Raw genomic sequence first — 24,865 nt, 5'->3', positions numbered from 1 at the left:
AGTACAGGCAGAGGCAATAACCAGAGTAATACACAGTCAGTACAGAGAATGCCCGTGATCAGAGTAATACACAGTTAGTACAGGGAACTGCAATAATCAGAGTAATACACAGTCAGAACAGGGACTGGTAATAATCAGAGTAATGCACAGTCAGAACAGGGACTGGTAATAATCAGAGTAATGCACAGTCAGTACAGAGACTGGCAATAATCAGAGTAATACACAGTCAGTACAGGCAGAGGCAATAATCAGAGTAATACACAGTCAGTACAGAGAATGCCCGTGATCAGAGTAATACACAGTCAGTACAGAGAATGGCCGTGATCAGAGAAATACACAGTTAGTACAGGGAACTGCAATAATCAGAGTAATACACAGTCAGTACAGGGACTGGTTATAATCAAAGTAAACCACAGTCTGTACAGAGACTGGCAATAATCAGAGTAATACACAGTCAGTACCGAGACTGGCGTTAATCAGAGTAATACACAGTCAACACAGCAAAAATCAATAATCAGAGTAATACACAGTCAGTACAGAGACTGGCAATAATCAGAGTAATACACAGTTAGTACAGGGAACTGCAATAATCAGAGTAATACACAGTCAGTACAGAGAATGCCCGTGATCGGAGTAATACGCAGTTAGTACAGGGAACCGCAATAATCAGAGTAATACACAGTCAGTACCAGGACTGGTAATAATCAGAGTAATCCACAGTCAGTACAGAGACTTGCAATAATCAGAGTAATGCACAGTCAGTAGAGAGACTGGCAATAATCAGAGTAATACACAGTCAGGACAGAGACTTGCTATAATCAGAGTAATACACAGTTAGTACAGATACTGGCAACAATCAGAGTAATACACAGTCAGTACAGGCAGAGGCAGTAATCAGAGTAATACACAGTCAGGACAGAGAATGCCCGTGATCAGAGTAATACGCAGTTAGTACAGGGACTGGTAATAATCAGAGTAATCCACAGTCTGTACAGAGACCGGTAATAATCAGAGTATTCCACAGTCTGTACAGAGACTGGTAATAATCAGAGAAATACACAGTCAGTACCGAGACTGGTAATAATTAGAGTAATACACAGTCAGTACCGAGACTGGCAATAATCAGAGAAATGCACAGTCAGTACAAAGACTGGTAATAATCAGAGTAATACACAGTCAATACAGCAAAAAGCAATAATCAGAGTAATACACAGTCAGTACAGAGACTGGCAATAATCAGAGTAATACACAGTCAGTACAGGGACTGGCACTAATCAGAGTAATGCACAGTCAGAACAGGGACTGGTAATAATCAGGGTAATACACAGTCAGTACAGAGACTGGCAATAATCAGAGTAATACACAGTCAGTACAGGGACTGGCAATAATCAGAGTAATGCACAGTCAGAACAGGGACTGGTAATAATCAGAGTAATGCACAGTCATTACAGAGACTGGCAACAATCAGAGTAATACACAGTCAGTACAGGCAGAGGCAATAATCAGAGTAATACACAGTCAGTACAGAGAATGCCCGTGATCAGAGTAATACACAGCTAGTGCAGAGAACTGCAATAATCAGTGTAATACACAATCAGTACAGGGACTGGTTATAATCAGAGTAAACCACAGTCTGTACAGAGACTGGTAATAATTAGAGTAATACACAGTCAGTACCGAGACTGGCAATAATCAGAGTAATACACAGTCAGTGCAGAGACTGGTAATAATCAAAGTAATACACAGTCAGTACAGAGACTGGTAATAATCTGACTAATATACAGTCAGTACAGGGACTGGCAATAATCAGAGTAATACACAGTCAGTACAGGGACTGGCAATAATCAGAGTAATACACAGTCAGTACAGCGACTGGTAATAATCAGAGTAATACACAGTCAGTACAGGGACTGATAATAGTAGGAGTAATACACAGTCAGTACAGGGACTGGCAATAATCAGAGTAATGCACAGTCAGTACAGGGACTGGCAATAATCAGAGTAATACACAGTCAGTACAGAGACTGGTAATAATCAGAGTAATACACAGTCAGTACAGAGACTGGTAATAATCAGAGTAATACACAGTCAGTACAGGGACTGGCAATAATCAGAGCAATACACAGTCAGTACAGAGACTGGTAATAATCAGAGTAATACACAGTCAGTACAAAGCCTGGCAATAATCAGAGCAATACACAGTCAGTACAGAGACTTGCAATAATCAGAGCAATACACAGTCAGCACAGAGACCTGCAACAATCAGCGTAATACACAGTCAGTACAGGCAGAGGCAATAATCAGAGTAATACACAGTCAGGACAGAGAATGCCCGTGATCAGAGTAATACGCAGTTAGCGCAGGGAACCGCAATAATCAGAGTAATACACAGCTAGTGCAGAGAACTGCAATAATCAGTGTAATACACAATCAGTACAGGGACTGTTTATAATGGGAGAGAAGTCCTGGGAAAAGGTGCCCCGAACACCCAAAACATCCACGAACGGCCCCCCCGGCCGCAACTTCAAAGCGCCCGCGGGAGATGGCTCGGAGAGCATCTGCAGCGCACTGTCGGCAATGCTGCATGCCTTTATTTAAACCACTGCAAAAAAAAAAACCCTTAGCAAATGTAATCACTTCTAAGTCTGCCAAATGATGCTTCACCTCCCGAAGGACGTGGATGAGCTTTCCGGACATCGATGGTGGGCACTGAGGAAATGGCTTACTACCTGCACCAGATTCCACCCCCCCTCCCCCCCCTTTACCCCCCTTCCACCCCCCCCCACCCCCGTCCCCTTCCCTGCTCCACCCTCTCAGCTCACCCCCTCACAACCCCGTCCCAGCCCGCCCCCCCCTCGCACCATCTTCACCCCGCACCCCCTTCCCCTGCACCCCCCCCACCCCCTCCCTCTACCCCTCCCCCTTGCATCCCCTCCTCCCACCGGCACCATCCTACACCTGTGTAGGGGCCCCAACAACCCCACTGCCTTGTGGGTGTCTCGGGAGAGACCAAGGCTAAGGGAGTAAACCCTAACAGAAAATCCGGAGCGGAACCCCGTAGGCGGTCAAGTGTCACCTTTGGCATGTTTCCGGCAGTTCCTGCAGCCATACTGGTGCCAAACGTCATGTCCTGCACTCCTTTGGACCCCACCAGAAAGGCCGAGAGGGGGGTTTTGACGACTGGGCAACTCTCAACCTCCATAAATTTGCCCAGGCATGCGCCATGGAGAGGTCACTCCATAGTTGCCTCACAGCGACTGAAACAACACGGAAGGCAGCAGTTACGGGTTATAAGTCCAGATAAATTGGCGTAGAAACTGGGCGCCACGGGTTGCCTTTGTCGGTGGGAGAGGTCATTGCACCTCACTGGACAGCTACCGCCCGCCTCAAACCGGGCAGCCCCCGGTCAATAAGGTTCTGTCCCGCCACAGTCTGCCTGCTTCAATGGGTGCTTGGAGCTCAGGGTCATTGCCCAAAAGGTGGACTGATACACCGCACCAAACAACATGAAAAAAGGAAAGAAGGTACCAGCCCTTCGCTTTGCAAGCTGGAACGTCAGAACTATGTGTCCTGGCCTGTCGGAAGACCTTACACAAATCAACGATTCTCGGAAGACCGCCATCATTAACAACGAGCTCAGTAGACTCAATGTGGACATTGCAGCACTTCAGGAGACTCGCCTCCCCGCGAGTGGCTCTCTAGCAGAGCAAGACTACACCTTCTTCTGGCAGGGCAGGGATCCTGAAGAACCAAGACAGCATGGAGTGGGCTTCGCCATCAGAAACTCCTTGCTCAGCATGATAGAGCCTCCCTCAAATGGCTCGGAACGCATACTGTCCATCCGACTGCTCACCACCTCTGGTCCAGTACACCTACTCAGCATCTATGCTCCAACACTCTGTTCCGCACCTGAAGCTAAAGACCAGTTCTATGAACAACTCCATAACATCATTAGCAGCATCCCCAACACCGAACACCTATTCCTGCTGGGGGACTTTAATGCCAGGGTTGGGGCCGACTATGACTCATGGCCCTCCTGCCTTGGGCGCTATGGCGTTGGAAGGATGAATGAGAACGGGCAGAGACTGCTTGAGTTGTGTACCTATCATAACCTCTGCATCACCAACTCGTTCTTTCACACTAAACCCTGTCACCAGGTTTCATGGAGGCACCCAAGATCACGTCGTTGGCACCAGCTAGACCTCATTGTCACAAGGCGAGCCGCCTTAAACAGTGTTCAAATCACACGCAGCTTCCACAGTGCGGACTGCGACACCGACCACTCCCTGGTGTGCAGCAAGGTTAGACTCAGACCAAAGAAGTTGCATCATTCCAAGCAGAAGGGCCACCCGCGCATCAACACGAGCAGAATTTCTCACCCACAGCTGTTACAAAAATTTCTAAATTCACTTGTAACAGCCCTTCAAAACACTCCCACAGGGGATGCTGAGACCAAGTGGGCCCACATCAGAGACGCCATCTATGAGTCAGCTTTGACCACCTACGGCAAAAGTGCGAAGAGAAATGCAGACTGGTTTCAATCTCATAATGAAGAGCTGGAACCTGTCATAGCCGCTAAGCGCATTGCACTTTTGAACTACAAGAAAGCCCCCAGCGATTTAACATCCGCAGCACTTAAAGCAGCCAGAAGTACTGCACAAAGAACAGCTAGGCGTTGCGCAAACGACTACTGGCAACACCTATGCAGTCATATTCAGCTGGCCTCAGACACCGGAAACATCAGAGGAATGTATGATGGCATGAAGAGAGCTCTTGGGCCAACCATCAAGAAGATCACCCCCCTCAAATCTAAATCAGGGGACATAATCACTGACCAACGCAAACAGATGGACCGCTGGGTTGAGCACTACCTAGAACTGTACTCCAGGGAGAATGCTGTCACTGAGACTGCCCTCAATGCAGCCCAGCCTCTACCAGTCATGGATGAGCTGGACATACAGCCAACCAAATCGGAACTCAGTGATGCCATTGATTCCCTAGCCAGCGGAAAAGCCCCTGGGAAGGACAGCATTACCCCTGAAATAATCAAGAGTGCCAAGCCTGCTATACTCTCAGCACTACATGAACTGCTATGCCTGTGCTGGGACGAGGGAGCAGTACCCCAGGACATGCGCGATGCCAACATCATCACCCTCTATAAAAACAAAGGTGACCGCGGTGACTGCAACAACTACCGTGGAATCTCCCTGCTCAGCATAGTGGGGAAAGTCTTTGCTCGAGTCGCTCTGAACAGGCTCCAGAAGCTGGCCGAGCGCGTCTACCCTGAGGCACAGTGTGGCTTTCGTGCAGAGAGATCGACTATTGACATGCTGTTCTCCCTTCGTCAGATACAGGAGAAATGCCGTGAACAACAGATGCCCCTCTACATTGCTTTCATTGATCTCACCAAAGCCTTTGACCTCGTCAGCAGACGTGGTCTCTTCAGACTACTAGAAAAGATCGGATGTCCACCAAAGCTACTAAGTATCATCACCTCATTCCATGACAATATGAAAGGCACAATTCAACATGGTGGCTCCTCATCAGAGCCCTTTCCTATCCTGAGTGGTGTGAAACAGGGCTGTGTTCTCGCACCCACACTTTTTGGGATTTTCTTCTCCCTGCTGCTTTCACATGCGTTCAAATCCTCTGAAGAAGGAATTTTCCTCCACACAAGATCAGGGGGCAGGTTGTTCAACCTTGCCCGTCTAAGAGCGAAGTCCAAAGTACGGAAAGTCCTCATCAGAGAACTCCTCTTTGCTGACGATGCTGCTTTAACATCTCACACTGAAGAATGCCTGCAGAGTCTCATCGACAGGTTTGCGTCTGCCTGCAATGAATTTGGCCTAACCATCAGCCTCAAGAAAACGAACATCATGGGGCAGGATGTCAGAAATGCTCCATCCATCAATATTGGAGACCACGCTCTGGAAGTGGTTCAAGAGTTCACCTACCTAGGCTCAACTATCACCAGTAACCTGTCTCTAGATGCAGAAATCAACAAGCGCATGGGTAAGGCTTCCACTGCTATGTTCAGACTGGCCAAGAGAGTGTGGGAAAATGGCGCACTGACACGGAACACAAAAGTCCGAGTGTATCAGGCCTGTGTCCTCAGTACCTTGCTCTACGGCAGCGAGGCCTGGACAACGTATGCCAGCCAAGAGCGACGACTCAATTCATTCCATCTTCGCTGCCTTCGGAGAATACTTGGCATCAGGTGGCAGGACTATATCTCCAACACAGAAGTCCTTGAAGCGGCCAACATCCCCAGCTTATACACACTACTGAGTCAGCGGCGCTTGAGATGGCTTGGCCATGTGAGCCACATGGAAGATGGCAGGATCCCCAAAGACACATTGTACAGCGAGCTCGCCACTGGTATCAGACCCACCGGCCGTCCATGTCTCCGTTATAAAGACGTCTGCAAACGTGACATGAAATCGTGTGACATTGATCACAAGTCGTGGGAGTCAGTTGCCAGCATTCGCCAGAGCTGGCGGGCAGCCATAAAGACAGGGCTAAATTGTGGCGAGTCGAAGAGACTTAGTAGTTGGCAGGAAAAAAGACAGAAGCGCAAGGGGAGAGCCAACTGTGCAACAGCCCCAACAAACAAATTTCTCTGCAGCACCTGTGGAGGAGCCTGTCACTCCAGAATTGGCCTTTATAGCCACTCCAGGCGCTGCTTCACAAACCACTGACCACCTCCAGGCGCGTATCCATTGTCTCTCGAGATAAGGAGGCCCAAAAGAAAAAAAGAACACAGTCAGTACAGAGACTTGCAATAATCAAAGTAATGCACAGTCAGTACAGAGACTGGCAATAATCAGAGCAATACACAGTCAGGACAGAGTCTTGCTATAATCAGAGTACTACACAGTTCGTACAGATACAGGCAACAATCAGAGTAATACATAGTCAGTACAGGCAGAGGCAATAATCAGAGTAATACACAGTCAGTATAGAGAATGCCCGTGATCAGAGTAATACGCAGTTAGTACAGGGACTGGTAATAATCAGAGTAATCCACAGTCTGGACAGAGACTGGTAATAATCAGAGTAATCCACAGTCTGTACAAAGACAGGTAATAATCAGAGTAATACACAGTCAATACAGCAAAAAGCAATAATCAGAGTAATACACAGTCAGTACAGAGACTGGCAATAATCAGAGTAATACACAGTCAGTACAGGGACTGGCAATAATCAGAGTAATGCACAGTCAGTACTGAGAATGGCAACAATCAGAGTAATACACAGTCAGTACTGAGACTGGCAACAATCAGAGTAATACACTGTCTGTACAGGCAGAGGCAATAATCAGAGTAATACACAGTCAGTACAGAGAATGCCCGTGATCAGAGTAATACACAGTTAGTACAGGGAACTGCAATAATCAGAGTAATAGACAGTCAGAACAGGGACTGGTAATAATCAGAGTAATGCACAGTCAGAACATGGACTGGTAATAATCAGAGTAATGCACAGTCAGTACAGAGACTGGCAATAATCAGAGTAATACACAGTCAGTACAGGCAGAGGCAATAATCAGAGTAATACACAGTCAGTACAGAGAATGCCCGTGATCAGAGTCATCCACAGTCAGCACAGAGAATGGCCGTGATCAGAGTAATACACAGTTAGTACAGGGAACTGCAATAATCAGAGTAATACACAGTCAGTACAGGGACTGGTTATAATCAGAGTAAACCACAGTCTGTACAGAGAATGGCAATAATCAGAGTAATACACAGTCAGTACCGAGACTGGCATTAATCAGAGTAATACACAGTCAATACAGCAAAAAGCAATAATCAGAGTAATACACAGTCAGTACAGAGAATGCCCGTGATCGGAGAAATACGCAGTTAGTACAGGGAACCGCAATAATCAGAGTAATACACAGTCAGTACCAGGACTGGTAATAATCAGAGTAATCCACAGTCAGTACAGAGACTTGCAATAATCAGAGTAATGCACAGTCAGTAGAGAGACTGGCAATAATCAGAGTAATACAAAGTCAGGACAGAGACTTGCTATAATCAGAGTAATACACAGTTAGTACAGATACTGGCAACAATCAGAGTAATACACAGTCAGTACAGGCAGAGGCAGTAATCAGAGTAATACACAGTCAGGACAGAGAATGCCCATGATCAGAGTAATACGCAGTTAGTACAGGGACTGGTAATAATCAGAGTAATCCACAGTCTGTACAGAGGCTGGTAATAATCAGAGTAATCCACAGTCTGTACAGAGACTGGTAATAATCAGAGAAATACACAGTCAGTACCGAGACTGGTAATAATTAGAGTAATACACAGTCAGTACCGAGACTGGGAATAATCAGAGTAATGCACAGTCAGTACAAAGACAGGTAATAATCAGAGTAATACACAGTCAATACAGCAAAAAGCAATAATCAGAGTAATACACAGTCAGTACAGGGACTGGCAATAATCAGAGTAATGCTCAGTCAAAACAGGGACTGGTAACAATCAGAGTAATGCACAGTCAGTACAGAGACTGGCAATAATCAGAGTAATACACAGTCAGTACTGGCAGAGGCAATAATCAGAGTAATACACAGTCAGTACAGAGAATGCCCGTGATCAGAGTAATACACAGCTAGTACAGGGAACTGCAATAATCAGTGTAATACACAATCAGTACAGGGACTGGTTATAATCAGAGTAAACCACAGTCTGTACAGAGACTGGTAATAATCAGAGTAATACACAGTCAGTACCGAGACTGGCAATAATCAGAGTAATACACAGTCAGTGCAGAGACTGGTAATAATCAAAGTAATACACATTCAGTACAGAGACTGGTAATAATCTGACTAATATACAGTCAATACAGGGACTGGCAATAATCAGAGTAATACACAGTCAGTACAGGGACTGGCAATAATCAGAGTAATACACAGTCAGTACAGCGACTGGTAATAATCAGAGTAATACACAGTCAGTACAGGGACTGATAATAATCAGAGTAATACACAGTCAGTACAGGGACTGGCAATAATCAGAGTAATGCACAGTCAGTACAGGGTCTGGCAATAATCAGAGTAATACACAGTCAGTACAGAGACTGGTAATAATCAGAGCAATACACAGTCAGTACAGGGACTGGTAATAATCAGAGTAATACACAGTCAGTACAGAGACTGGTAATAATCAGAGTAATACACAGTCAGTACAAAGACTGGCAATAATCAGAGCAATACACAGTCAGTACAGATGCTTGCAATAATCAGAGCAATACACAGTCAGCACAGAGACTGGCAACAATCAGAGTAATACACAATCAGTACAGGCAGAGGCAATAATCAGAGTAATACACAGTCAGGACAGAGAATGCCCGTGATCAGAGTAATGCGCAGTTAGTACAGGGACTGGTAATAATCAGAGTAATCCACAGTCTGTACAGAGACTGGTAATAATCAGAGTAATCCACAGTCTGTACAGAGACTGGTAATAATCAGAGTAATCCACAGTCTGTACAGAGACTGGTAATAATCAGAGTAATACACAGTCAGTACAAAGACAGGTAATAATCAGAGTAATACACAGTCAATACAGCAAAAAGCAATAATCAGAGCAATACACAGCCAGTGCAGGGACTGGTAATAATCAGAGTAATACACAGTCAGTACAGAGACTGCTTATAATCAGAGTAATACACAGTCAGTACAGGTACTGATAATAATCAGAGTCATGCACAGTCAGTGCAGGGACTGGCAATAATCAGAGTAATACACAGTCAGTACAGGGACTGGTAATAATTAGAGGAATACACAGTCAGTACAGGGACTGGCAATAATCAGAGCAATACACAGTCAGCACAGAGACTGGCAATAATCAGAGTAATACACAGTTAGTACAGAGACTGGCAATAATCAGAGTAATACACAGTCAGGACAGAGAATGCCCGTGATCAGAGTAATACGCAGTTAGTACAGGGAACCGCAATAATCAAAGTAATGCACAGTCAGTACAGAGACTGGCAATAATCAGAGCAATACACAGTCAATACAGCAAAAAGCAATAATCAGAGTAATACACAGTCAGTACAGAGACTGGCAATAATCAGAGTAATACACAGTCAGTACAGGGTCTCGCAATAATCAGAGTAATGCACAGTCAGTACAGAGACTGGCAATAATCAGAGCAATACACAGTCATTACAGAGACTGGCAACAATCAGAGTAATACACAGTCAGTACAGGGACTGGCAATAATCAGAGTAATACACAGTCAGTACAGAGACTGGTAATAATCAGAGTAATACACAGTCAGTACAGGGACTGGTAATAATCAGAGTAATACACAGTCAGTACAGGGACCACCAATAATCAGAGCAATACACAGTCAGTACAGAGACTGGTAATAATCAGAGTAAACCACAGTCTGTACAGAGACTGGTAATAATCAGAGTAATACACAGTCAGTACCGAGACTGGCAATAATCAGAGTAATACACAGTCAGTGCAGAGACTGGTAATAATCAAAGTAATACACAGTCAGTACAGAGACTGGTAATAATCTGACTAATATACATTCAATACAGGGACTGGCAATAATCAGAGTAATACACAGTCAGTACAGGGACTGGCAATAATCAGAGTAATACACAGTCAGTACAGGGACTGGCAATAATCAGAGCAATACACAGTCAGTACAGAGACTGGTAATAATCAGAGTAATACACAGTCAGTGCAAAGACTGGCAATAATCAGAGCAATACACAGTCAGTACAGAGACTGGCAATAATCAGAGCAATACACAGTCAGTACAGAGACTGGCAACAATCAGAGTAATACACAGTCAGTACAGGCAGAGGCAATAATCAGAGTGATACACAGTCAGGACAGAGAATGCCCGTGATCAGAGTGATACGCAGTTAGTACAGGGAACCGCAATAATCAGAGTAATACACAGTCAGTACAGAGACTTGCAATAATCAAAGTAATGCACAGTCAGTACAGAGACTGGCAATAATCAGAGCAATACACAGTCAGGACAGAGTCTTGCTATAATCAGAGTAATACACAGTTAGTACAGATACAGGCAACAATCAGAGTAATGCACAGTCAGTACAGGCAGAGGCAATAATCAGAGTAATACGCAGTTAGTACAGGGACTGGTAATAATCAGAGTAATCCACAGTCTGTACAGAGACTGGTAATAATCAGAGTAATCCACAGTCTGTACAGAGACTGGTAATAATCAGAGTAATCCACAGTCTGTACAGAGACTGGTAATAATCAGAGTAATCCACAGTCTGTACAGAGACTGGTAATAATCAGAGTAATACACAGTCAGTACAAAGACAGGTAATAATCAGAGTAATACACAGTCAATGCAGCAAAAAGCAATAATCAGAGCAATACACAGTCAGTGCAGGGACTGGTAATAATCAGAGTAATACACAGTCAGTACAGAGACTGCTTATAATCAGAGTTATACACAGTCAGTCCAGGGACTGATAATAATCAGAGTAATACACAGTCAGTGCAGGGACTGGCAATAATCAGAGTAATACACAGTCAGTACAGGGACTGGCAATAATCAGAGTAATACACAGTCAGTACAGGGACTGGCAATAATCAGAGCTATACACAGGCAGTACAGAGACTGGTAATAATCAGAGTAATACACAGTCAGTACAAAGACTGGCAATAATCAGAGCAATACACAGTCAGCACAGAGACTGGCAATAATCAGAGTAATACACAGTTAGTACAGAGACTGGCAATAATCAGAGTAATACACAGTCAGGACAGAGAATGCCCGTGATCAGAGTAATACGCAGTTAGTACAGGGAACCGCAATAATCAGAGTAATACACAGTCAGTACAGTGACTTGCAATAATCAGAGTAATACACAGTCAGTACAGGGTCTGGCAATAATCAGAGTAATGCACAGTCAGTACAGAGACTGGCAATAATCAGAGCAATACACAGTCAGGACAGAGAATGCCCGTGATCAGAGTAATACACAGTTAGTACAGGGAACCGCAATAATCAGAGTAATACACAGTCAGTACAGTGACTTGCAATAATCGGAGTAATACACAGTCATTACAGAGACTGGCAACAATCAGAGTCATACACAGTCAGTACAGGGACTGGCAATAATCAGAGTAATACACAGTCAGTACAGGGTCTGGCAATAATCAGAGTAATGCACAGTCAGTACAGAGACTGGCAATAATCAGAGCAATACACAATCATTACAGAGACTGGCAACAATCAGAGTAATACATAGTCAGTTCAGGGACTGGCAATAATCAGAGTAATACACAGTCAGTACAGAGACTGGTAATAATCAGAGTAATACACAGTCAGTACAGGGACTGGTAATAATCAGAGTAATACACAGTCAGTACAGGGACTGGCAATAATCAGAGCAATACACAGTCAGTACAGAGACTGATAATAATCAGAGTAATATACAGTATTTACAGGGACTGGCAATAGTCAGAGTTATACACAGTCAGTACAGGGACTGGCAATAATCAGAGTAATACACAGTCTGTACCGCGACTGGCAATAATCAGAGTAATACACAGTCAGCACAGGGACTGGTAATAATCAGAGTAACGCCCAGTCAGTACAGAGACTGGCAATAATCAGAGCAATACACAGTCAGTACAGAGACTGGCAACAATCAGAGTAATACACGGTTAGTACTGAGACTGGCAACAATCAGAGTAACTTTGTGCGTTACGCGCATGCATTGTATCCCTGTCTCTGTATTCGTCATAGTCCTTCTCAGTCTGCTTCTATCTAAGATGGTACTACCTCCTTCTCTAGTACTGTCCAACACGCTCAGTCCTTTATGCACCTTATTCCTCTTTACTACTTCTGTATGCTGCTATCCATCCCACTGCCAGTTTAGTTTAAACCCTTGCCTACTACACCAGTGAACCTCCCTCGAGGACATTGGTCCCAGTCCTGTTGAGGAGCAACTGGTCCCTTTTCATTCGATGCCTCCTGCCCCTGAACTGGTCCCAATGCCCCAAGAACCTGAAGCCCTCCCACCTGCACCAGCTTCAAGCCACACATTGATTCTCCCTATCTTCCTATTTCTACTCTTGCTAGCGCACGGCACTGGGAGGAATCTAGAGATTAATACCTTCAAGGTCCTACTTTTTAATTTCCTCCATAGCCCCTGAAAGTCTAACTGTAGGTCTTCAATACCTGCTCTCTCTATGTTGTTGCACTAATGTGTACCACAACTTCTGGCTCACTCCCTTGCCGCTGCAGAATATTCTGCACCCTCTCCGCAATGTCCTTCAACCTGGCACCAGGGAGGCAACAAAGCATGCAGGACTCATGCAATGGTTACACAAATGCCTGTCTGTCCCCCTAACTATGGAATCTCCAATAACAACCGCATTTCTGCACATTACTGCTCCCTCCTGTATTGTCCCTGCCCATTGATGGCATGGTCTGGACTGCACTCCTTCAGGGTATCATCACTCACAGCAGTCTCCAGTGCAGAGTACCGGTTTCAGTGGCACACATCCCGAAGACTCCTACACTTCCTGCTTCTTCCTATTCTTCCAAACCTACTATCCTGAACTTTCACTGACAGAGGGATGACCACCCCTTGGAACATAAAATCCAGGGAACTCTCCTGCTCCCTGATGCTCTGCAATGACTCCAGCTACCACTCAAGCTCAGAAATCCTCAACCTGAGCAGAAGCAGCTGGAGACACTTCCTAGACATGGAATGTCCTGGAATTCCCACAGGGCTCAGGAATTGCTACAAACAGGTCTCAGCTGCCCATCCATGATATTTCAAAAATTCCATTCCAAGTTTAGAATCTAGTATGTAATTTGCTAAACTATCAATTCAAATAATGCCTCTGGACCTGCTCTGTGCTAGTTCTCATTATTAATTCACTTCCTGTTAGACTGCTAAATTAAATGTTTTAACTTCCCGGATTCTAGTTTACAGCAATGCCCTTGTTTCGAGAGCGGAAAGAATTACTTGTCAATCAGTCACTTACCAGCTTTCCTCTGATCTCACTCTTCGATATTTCTTTCCTTCCACAAATAACCAGCGCTCTGTTTATCCTCCCCCAATGCTCTGTTTATCTTACCCCACTGCTCTGTTTATCCTCCCCCAATGCTCAGTTTATCCTCCCCCAGTACTCTGTTTATCCTCCCCCACTGCTCTGTTTATCCTCCCCCAATGCTCAGTTTATCCTCCCCCAATGCTCTGTTTATCCTCCCCCACTGCTCTGTTTATCCTCCCCCAATGCTCTGTTTATCCTCCCCCACTGCTGAGTTTATCCTCCCCCAGTGCTCTGTTTATCCTCCCCCTCTGCTCTGTTTATCCTCCCCCAATGCTCTGTTTATCCTCCCCCAGTGATCAGTTTATCCTCCCCCACTGCTCTGTTTATCATCCCCCACTGCTCTGTTTATCCTCCGCCAATGCTCTGTTTATCCTCCCCCACTGCTCTGTTTATCCTCTGCCAATGCTCTGTTTATCCTCCCCCACTGCTCTGTTTATCCTCCCCCAATGCTCTGTTTATCCTCCCCCACTGCTCTGTTTATCCTCCCCCAATGCTCTGTTTATCCTCCCCCAATGCTCTGTTTATCCTCCCCCAATACTCTGTTTATCCTCCCCCACTGCTCTGTTTATCCTCCCCCAATGCTCTGTTTATCCTCCCCCAATGCTCTGTTTATCCTCCCCCAATGCTCTGTTTATCCTCCCCCACTGCTCTGTTTATCCTCCCCCAATGCTCTGTTTATCCTCCCCCAATGCTCTGTTTATCCTTCCCCAGTGATCTGTTTATCCTCCCCCAATGCTCAGTTTATCCTCCCCCAATACTCTGTTTATCCTCCCCCAATGCTCTGTTTATCCTCCCCCAATGCTCTGTTTATCCTCCCCCACTGCTCTGTTTATCCTCCCCCAATGCTCTGTTTATCCTCCCCCAATGCTCAGTTTATCCTCCCCCACTACTCTGTTTATCCTCCCCCACTGCTCTGTTTATTCTCCCCCAATGCTCTGTTTATCCTCCCCCAATGCTCTGTTTATCCTCCCCCACTGCTCTGTTTATCCTCCCCCAATGCTCTGTTTATCCTCCCCCACTGCTCTGTTTATCCTCCCCCAGTGATCTGTTTATCCTCCCCCAATGCTCAGTTTATCCTCCCCCACTGCTCTGTTTATCCTCCCCCACTGCTCTGTTTATCCTCCCCCAATGCTCTGTTTATCCTCCCCCAATGCTCTGTTTATCCTCCCCCACTGCTCTGTTTATCCTCCTCCAATGCTCTGTTTATCCTCCCCCACTGCTCTGTTTATCCTCCCCCACTGCTCTGTTTATCCTCCCCCAATGCTCTGTTTATCCTCCCCCAATGCTCTGTTTATCCTCCCCCAGTGATCTGTTTATCCTCCCCCACTGCTCTGTTTATCATCCCCCACTGCTCTGTTTATCCTCCCCCAATGCTCTGTTTATCCTCCCCCAGTGATCTGTTTATCCTCCCCCACTGCTCTGTTTATCCTCCCCCAATGCTCTGTTTATCCTCCCCCACTGCTCTGTTTATCCTCCCCCAATGCTCTGTTTATCCTCCCCCAATGCTCTGTTTATCCTCCCCCAGTGATCTGTTTATCCTCCCCCACTGCTCTGTTTATCCTCCCCCAATGCTCTGTTTATCCTCCCCCAGTGATCTGTTTATCCTCCCCCAGTGATCTGTTATCCTCCCCCAATGCTCTGTTTTTCCTCCCCCAGTGATCTGTTTATCCTCCCCCACTGCTCTGTTTATCCTCCCCCAATGCTCTGTTTATCCTCCCCCAGTGATCTGTTATCCTCCCCCAATGCTCTGTTTTTCCTCCCCCAGTGATCTGTTTATCCTCCCCCACTGCTCTGTTTATCCTCCCCCAGTGATCTGTTTATCCTCCCCCAATGCTCTGTTTATCCTCCCCCAATGCTCTGTTTATCCTCCCCCAATGCTCTGTTTATCCTCCCCCAGTGATCTGTTTATCCTCCCCCAATGCTCTGTTTATCCTCCCCCAATGCTCTGTTTATCCTCCCCCAGTGATCTGTTTATCCTCCCCCAGTGATCTGTTTATCCTCCCCCACTGCTCTGTTTATCCTCCCCCAATGCTCTGTTTATCCTCCCCCAGTGATCTGTTTATCCTTCCCCAATACTCTGTTTATCCTCCCCCAATGCTCTGTTTATCCTTCCCCAATGCTCTGTTTATCCTCTCCCAAAGCTCTGTTTATCCTCCCCCACTGCTCTGTTTATCCTCCCCCACTGCTCTGTTTATCCTCCCCCAATGCTCTGTTTATCCTCCCCCACTGCTCTGTTTATCCTCCCCCACTGCTCTGTTTATCCTCCCCCACTGCCCTGTTTATCCTCCCCCAATGCTCTGTTTATCCTCCCCTACTGCTCTGTTTATCCTCCCCCACTGCTCTGTTTATCCTCCCCCACTGCCCTGTTTATCCTCCCCCAATGCTCTGTTTATCCTCCCCCACTGCTCTGTTTATCCTCCCCCACTGCCCTGTTTATCCTCCCCCACTGCTGCGTTTTTTGTGAAGTTATGCATTTTGGTAGTAAGAATAGAAAAGCAGAATAAGTTTTAAAAGACATGAAACCTGCAAGTGTTGCTGTTCAGAGGGACTTGGTTGTCCTTCTGCATGTAATGCTGCAAGTTGCCATGCAGGTACAGCAAGCAATTAGGAAGGCAAATAGCATGTTGGCCTTTATTTCAAGGGGATTGGAGTACAGGAATAAAGACGTATGAGCTGCAATTGTGCAGGGTTTTGGTGGGACCACATTTCAAATACTGTGTGCAGTTTTGATCTCTATATTTAAGGAAGAATGTACTTGCTCTGGAGGTGGTACAGCGAGGGTTCACTTGATTGGTTCCTCGGCTGTGATGATCGTCCTCTGCTGTGTAAATTGGGCCTATACTCTCTGGAGTTTAGAACAACGAGAGGTGATTTCAGTGAAACATACAGGATTCTGAAAGGGGTTGACAGGGTAGACACTGAGAGGTTGTTTTCCCTTACCGGGGAATCTAGGATACAGGGGTACAGTCTCAGATAAGGGGCTGATCATTTAGGACTGAGATGAGGAGAAATTATTTCACTGGAAGGGTTGTGAATCTTTGGAATTCTCTACCCCAGAGGACTGTGGCAGAGCAGTTTGAGAAAGTGGTTAAACAGGCACGTGGGATCCTGGGCTTTATCGAGATATTGAATACAAGAGCAAGGATGATATGGTTAAACTTTCTAAAACACTGGTTCAGCCTCAACTGGAGTATTGTGTTCAATTCTCGACACCACACTTTAGAAAGGCCTCTAGTTATAAAGCACTAGCCTCTGCATCCTTTCTCAACCTATTCTGCCACCTTCAATGATTTGTGCACAGACACTCCCAGGTCCCTCTGCTCCTGCACCCCATTTAGAATTGTATCCTTTACTTTATATCTCCTCATTCTTCCCAACAAAATGAATCATTTCACATTCTCTGCATTAAATTCCATCTGCCACATGTCCATCCATTCCACCAGACTGTCTATGTTCTCTTAAAGTCTGTCACCATCCTCCTCACAGTTCACCATATTTCCAGCCGTTGCAGTAACTGCCATTCAGCACATAGACTGTTTGAAGTTTTCTGAATGGAGGAGTTTTTCTGGGAGCTGGAACAGGGCCAAGGGGAAGGAAGAGGATGGAGTTATTGGGAGCAAATGGGAGCTGCTCATGTGTGAGGAAGTGGACGGCAGATTGAAGCCTCTAGATTGGGGGCACTTCTGTAGCCAGGCCATCCACTTCCTGTCCATGGGCCGGTCTCCCTCCATCTCTCTAACACAGTGGATCATGGGTTGAAGCAGTGACTGTGAAACTGCTTCCTGACCCTGAGGAGGAAGGTGGGACATTCATTCCACCCAGCCCCGTCCAGCCCTCGTAGTCCAGCCGTCCCTTACAGCCAATCCCAGCCTTGCACCTCACTCCCATCCTGGCCCTCTCTCCCTCCCTCCCTCAGCCTCCCACTCAGCCCAGCCTTGCACCTCACTTCCTCACTCTGCTTTGCTGTTTTCCAGGAGTGTACACACTGATCGCCACTGGGGCCTTGATGATGCTGGTGGGGTTTCTCGGATGCTGTGGAGTGGTGCATGAATCTCAGTGTTTACTTGGAGCAGTAAGTATTGCAGGGTCAGGGGTCAATGGTCAGTGTGTTTCTGGGATCTGGAATTTCTGGGGGTCAGGGGTCGGTGTACATCTGTGATTTGGACTGCATGTGCTTTTGTGTTTCGGTAGGTGTGTGTCTGCGATCTGGGCTCCATCTGCTTCTGGTGTCAAGGGTCAGTGTGTGTTGGGGGTCAAGTCTCAAAATGTGTCAGGAATCAGGGGACATTGTGCATATGCGGTCATTAATTAGTGCATCTCTGGGGTTAGGGGTCAGTCTGTGTCTGGGGTTGGGGGTTTATGTAGGTCTGGGGTCATGGCTCGGCATGCATTTGGGGTGATGGGACATGCATCTGGGACCAGGAATTGGTGTGTGGCTGGGGGTTCAAGACTTGTCTTCTGCTTCATGTCACGGGTCAGTCTGTATCAGGGGTCAGGGGTCTGTGGGAGTTGGGGGTCAGGGTTCAGTCTAAGTCTGGAGTTCAGGGTTTTTTTTTGTCTGGAGTCAAGGATCAGTGTTCAGTCCCTGTCTGGGTTCAGGGCTGGTTTTATATCTGGGTTCATGGGTCAGTGTGCATCTGGGGCCAGGGGTCAGTGTGTGTCTGGGGTTGGTGCGAGCCTGCGGTCAGTGTTTGTCTGGGATCGGGATCAGTGTGTGTCTGGTGTCGGGCTCAGTGTGCGTCTGGGGTCAGGGGCGAGTGTGTATCTGGGTTCTGTGTGTGTCTGGGGCCAGGGTCAGTGTTTGTCTGGGGTTGGAGTGTTTCTGAGTCAGTGTGTGTCTGGGTTCAGAGGCCAGTTTCTGTCAGGGGTCGGAGTGTGTTTGGGGCTAGGGGTTAGTGCTTGTCTGGGGTCGGTGAGTGTCAGGGGTCAGTGCTTGTCTGGGGTCGGTGAGTGTCAGGGGTCAGTGCTTGGCTGGGGTCGGTGAGTGTCTGGGGTCAGTGTGTGTCAGAGGTCGGGGTCAGTGTGTGTCTGGCATCAGGAGTCAGTATGTGTCTGTGCCAGTTGTCTGTCTGCGTTCGGTATGTGTCCGGGTTCAGGGGTCAATGCGTGTCTGTGGTCGGTATGAGTTTGGGGTCAGTGTGCATCTAGGGTCAGTGTTCAAATCAAAGGTGTTGCTATGGGTCCCCGCATGGGTCCTAGTTATGCCTGTTTTTTTGTGGTATATGTCGAACATTCCTTGTTCCAGTTACTCAGGCCCCCTCCCCTAACTCTTTTTCCGGTACATTGATGACTGTATCGGTGCCGTTTCCTGCTTCTGCCCCGAACTGGAAAACTTTATCAAATTTGCTTCTAACTTCCACCCTTCTCTCACCTTTACATGGTCCATCTCCGACACTTCCCTTCCCTTCCTCGACTTCTCTGTCTCCATCTCTGGAGATCGGTTGTCTACTAATATCCATTATAAGCCCACCGACTCCCACAGCTACCTCGACTACACTTCTTCACACCCTACCTCCTGTAAGGACTCCATTCCATTCTCCCAGTTTCTCCGTCTCCAATGCATCTGCTCTGATGATGCTACCTTCCATGACAGTGCTTCTGATATGACCTCCTTTTTCCTCCACCGAGGATTTCCCCCCACTGTGGCTGACAAGGCCCTCAACCGTGTCTGGCCTATTTCCCGCACCTCTACCCTCACCCCTTCCTCTCCCTCCCAGAACCGTGACAGGGTTCCCCTTGTCCTCACTTTCCACCCCATCAGCCTCCATATCCAAAGGATCATCCTCCACCATTTCCGTCATGTCCAGCGTGATGCCACTACCAAATGCATCTTCCCCTCCCTTCCCCTGTCAGCATTCCGAAGGGATCGTTCCCTCCGCGACACCCTGGTCCACTCCTCCATCACCCCCACCACCTCGTCCCCTTCCCACGGCACCTTCCCCTGCAATCGCAGGAGGTGTAATACCTGCCCATTTACCTCCTCTCTCCTCACTATCCCAGGCCCCAAACACTCCTTTCATGTGAAGCAGCGATTTACTTGTACTTCTTTCAATGTAGTATACTGTATTCGCAGCTCACAGTGTGGTCTCCTCTACATTGGGGAGACGAAACGCAGACTGGGTGACCGCTTTGCAAAACACCTCCGCTCAGTCCGCAAGCAGGACCCTGAGCTTCCGGTTGCTTGCCATTTCAACACTCCCCCCTGCTCTCATGCTCACATCTCTGTCCTGGGATTGCTGCAGTGTTCCAGTGAACATCAACACAAGCTCGAGGAACGGCATCTCATCTACCGATTAGGCACACTACAGCCTGCCGGACTGAACATTGAGTTCAATAATTTCAGAGCATGACAGGCCCCACTTTTTATTTTTTGTTAATTTTTTTTTTCTTTTTCATTATCTATTATTTTTATTTGTTTATTTTCATTAGTTTGTTTCATCATTCATTTTTTTACCATGTACCTACCCTCTGTTTTTTCCATGTTTGTGCTTTGGGCCAGGGCTGTTTATTTTTCTGTCAATTAACACCCTCTCTGTCCTAACACTTTGTCTTTCAACACACCTTTAACATATTGTTTGCCTTTGCTCCATGACCTTCTGGTCAGCTATTCTATGACCTTGTCCTATCTACACGTTCTCCTTTGTTATCTCTTGCCCCACCCCCGCTTTACTTGCCTATAACCTTTTACATTTCTAACATTTGCCAGTTCTGAAGAAGGGTCACTGACCTGAAACGTTAACTCTGCTTCTCTCTCCACAGATGCTGCCAGACCTGCTGAGTATTTCCAGCATTTCTTGTTTTCATTGCAGATTCCCAGCATCTGCAGTATTTTGCTTTTATTTTAGGGTCAGTGTGTGTCTGGGGTCAGTGTGTGTCTGGTGTCTGTATGAGTTTGGGATCAGTTGTGTCTGGTGTCAGGGGTTAGTGTTTGTCTGTGCTAGGTATGTATCTGGGATCAGGGGTCAGTGTTTGGGGACAGTGTGTATCTGGGGTCAGGGGTAAGTCTGTGACAGGAGTCAGTGTATGTCTGGGGTCAGTATGTGTCTGGGGTTAGGGGTCAAGTGGCTGTCTGTGATCGGTATGTGTCTGGGGTCGGTGTGGGTCAGGGGTCAGTGTGTATCTGGGATCAGTGTGCATCTGGGGTCAGAGGTAAGTCTGTGTCAGGTGTCAGTGTATGTCTGGGGTCAGTGTGTGTCTGGGGTTAGGGGTCAGTGTGTATCTGGGGTCAGGGGTCAGTGTGTGTCTGGGGTCAGTGTATGTCTGGGCTTGATGTCTGTCTGGGGTCAGGGGTCGGTGTGTGTCTGGGGTCAGGGGTCAGTGTGTGTCTGGGGTCAGTGTATGTCTGAGCTTGATGTCTGTCTGGGGTCAGGGGTCAGTGTGTGTCTGTGGTCGGTATGAGTTATGGTCAGTGTGCATCTGGGGTCAATGTATGTCCGGGGTCAGCGTGTGTCTGGGTTCAGGGGCCAGGATTCCGTCTGCATCGGGGTTGGTTTGTGTCTGGAGTCAGTGTTTGTCTGGGGTCAGGAGTCAGTTTATGTCTGGGTCAGTGTGTGGCTGGGATCAGGGGTCAGTGTGGGTCAGGGGTCAGTGTGTATCTGGGGTCAGGGTAAATCTGTGTCAGGAGTCAGTGTCTGTCTGTGATCGGTATGTGTCTGGGGTCAGGGTATGTCTGAGCTTGATGTCTGTCTGGGGTCAGGGGTCAGTGTGTGTTTGTGGTCGGTATGAGTTATGGTCAGTGTGCGTCTAGAGTCAGTGTGTGTGTCTGGGGTCAGTGTGTGTGTATCTGGGTTCAGGGGTCAGGGTTCAGTCTGCGTTGGGGTCGGTATGTGTCTGGGGTCAGTGTTTGTCTGGTGTTAGGGATCATGTGTGTCTGGGGTCAGTGTGTGTCTGGGTTCAAGGATCAGTGTCAACCTGGGGACAACGGTCAGTGTGTGTCTGGGGTCGGGGTCAGTGTGCGACTGGGTTCGGTGTATGTCTGGGGTCGGTTTGTGACTAGGGTCAGGGGTCATTGTGTGTCTGGGTTCAGGGGTCAGTGTGCGACTGGGGTGATTGTGTGTCTGGGTTCAGGGGTCAGTGTGTGACTGGGGTGATTGTGTGTCTGGGTTCAGTGTATTTCTCGGGTCAGTGTGTGTCTGCCTTCAGATGGCACTGTGTGCCTGGGGTCGGTGTGTGTCTGGGGTCAGGTGTCAGTGTGTGCTTGGGGACAGGGGTCACTGTGTTTCTGGGGTTGGTGTGCATCAGGGGTCGGAGGTCAATGTGTGTCTGGGGTTGGTGTACATCTGGGATCAGTGTGCGTTTGGGATCAGTGTGCGTCTGGGGTCAGTGTTTGTCTGGGCTCAGGAGTCAGTTAGTGTCTGAGATGAGCGTGTGTCTGGGGTCAGGAGTCAGTGTGTGTCGGGGGTCAGTGTGTGTCAGGGTCAGTGTGTGTCTGGGGTCATGGGCAACTGTGTGTCTGAGCTCAGTGTGTGTCTGGAATCAGAATCATAGAGTCGTACAGCATAGAAACAGGCCCTTCGGCCCACCGCGTCCATGCTGACCATAAAGCCTATCTATACTAATCCCACCTGCCTACATTAGTTCCATATCCCTCTATGCCTTGCTCATTCAAGTACCAGTCTAGATGCCTCTGAAATGTTGCTACTGTTCCTGCCTCCTACCTCCTCTGGCAGCTCATTCCAGATACCCACCATTCTTTGTGTGAAAAATTTACCCCTTTGATCCCCTTTAAATCTCCTCCCTCTCACCTTAAATCTATGCCCTCTAGTTTTAGTCACCCCTACCATGGGAAACAGACTCTGGCTATCTACCCTATCTATGCCTCTCATAATTTTATATACCTCTCTCATGTCCCCTCTCAGCCTCCTTCGCTCCAGGGAAAACAGACCCAGCCTATCCAATCTCTCTTTATAACTCAAGCCCTCCAAACAAGGCAGCATCCTTGTGAATCTTTTCTGCACCCTCTCTAGCTTAATCACATCTTTCCTGTAGTGCAGCGACCAGAACTGCACAGAGTACTCCAAATGCAGCCTAACCAACGTTATGTACAACTGTAACATGACGTCCCAACTCTTATACTCAATGCCTCGGCCGATGAAGGCAAGCATGCCATACGCCTTCTTCACCAACCTGTCTACCTGTGTTGTCACTTTCAGGGAACTATGTACTTGCACCCCAAGGTCTCTCTGCTCAAGAACACTCCCCAGGACCCTGCCATTCACTGTATATGTCCTGCCCTGGTTTAACTTCCCAAAATGCATCACTTCACACTTGTCTGCATTAAATTCCATTTGTCACTCCCTTGCCCACTTTCCCAGTTGATCTATATCCTGTTGTAACCTTAGTCAACCTTCTTCACTGTCCACTATATCACCAATTTTGGTGTCATCTGCAAACTTACTAATCATGCCCCCTACATTCACATCCAAGTCATTAATATATACGACAAACAACAGAGAGCCCAGCACCGATCCATGCGGCACACCACTGATCACCGGCCTCCAATCTGAAAAACAACCCTCCACTACCACCCTCTGCCTCCTCTCACCAAGCCAATTTTGTATCCAATTTGCCAGCTCACCCTGGATCCCATGTGTTCGAACCTTCTGGACCAGCCTACCATGCAGGACCTTGTCAAAGGCCTTGCTAAAGTCCATGTAGACAACGTCCATCGCCCTGCCCTTGTCAATCCTCTTGGTCACCTCCTCGAAAAACTCAATCAAATTCGTGAGACATGATTTTCCATGCACAAAGCCATGCTGACTATCCCTAATCAGACCATGCCTTTCCAGATGCATATAAATCCTGTCTCTCAGAATCCCTTCCAATAACTTTCCCACCACTGATGTAAGGCTCACCGGCCTGTAGTTCCCTGGCTTAACCCTGCTGCCCTTCTTAAATCAAGGCAGAACATCAGCTATCCTCTAATCTTCCGGTACCTCACCCGTGGCTAACGATGATACAAAAATCTCTGCCAGGGCCCCAGCAATCTCCTCCCTGGCTTCCCATAGCATCCTAGGATACACCTGGTCAGGCCCTGGGGATTTATCCACCTTAATGAGCTTCAAAACCTCCAACACCCCCTCCTTTGTAATGTTGATATCGGTGTTCCGTCCATTGAACTCACTAGCTTCCATGACCTTCTCCACGGTAAATACGGACGAGAAATATTCGTTTAAGACCTCGCTCATTTCCCGTGGCTCCACACATAGATTGCCACACTGATCCTTAAGGGGACCTACTCTCTCCATAGCTACCGTTTTACTCTTAATATACTTATAGAATCTTTTAGGATTCTTCTTTATCTTCTCTGCCAGGGAAATCTCATGGCCCCTTTTCGCCCTCCTAATTTCCTTCTTAAGTGTAGTCCTACATCCCCTATACTCCTCGAGGGACTCGCTTGATCTCAGCTGCCTATACCTGACATATGCCTCCTTCTTTGTCCTGACCAGACCCTCAATAGCCCTCATCAACCAAGGTTCCCTAAACTTGCCAGCCTTGCCCTTCCATCTAACAGGAACATGCTGGCCCTGAACTCTTCCTATCTCACTTTTAAAAGCCTCCCACTTGCCAGACGTCCCTTTACCTGTAAACAGCCTCTCCCATTCAACTTTTGAGAGTTCTGTCTGATGCCATTGAAATTAGCCTTCCCCCAATTTAGGACTTCAACCTGAGGACCAGTCCTATCCTTTTCCATAACTATCTTGAAGCTAATAGAGTTATGGTCATTGGTCCAAAAGTGCTCCCCTACTGACACATCAACCACCTTATTTTTTT

The 24,865-nt window shown here is 47.2% G+C and overlaps 1 protein-coding gene across 1 annotated transcript in view; it reads left to right on the top strand.

Moving 5' to 3' along the window:
• LOC137384052 (CD9 antigen-like) overlaps nt 1-24,865 on the top strand; it is a 629,833-nt gene that overhangs the window by 426,373 nt on the left and 178,595 nt on the right. Inside the window, exon 3 of the mRNA XM_068057616.1 lies at nt 18,067-18,164. Within this exon, the coding sequence (XP_067913717.1) occupies nt 18,067-18,164 (98 nt within the window). The remainder of the gene's footprint in view (nt 1-18,066; nt 18,165-24,865) is intronic.

Source organism: Heterodontus francisci, chromosome 25, assembly GCF_036365525.1.
Source record: "Heterodontus francisci isolate sHetFra1 chromosome 25, sHetFra1.hap1, whole genome shotgun sequence".
In the NCBI taxonomy this organism is placed as follows: domain Eukaryota; kingdom Metazoa; phylum Chordata; class Chondrichthyes; order Heterodontiformes; family Heterodontidae; genus Heterodontus; species Heterodontus francisci.
This window is presented reverse-complemented; position numbering and strand designations above follow the sequence as displayed.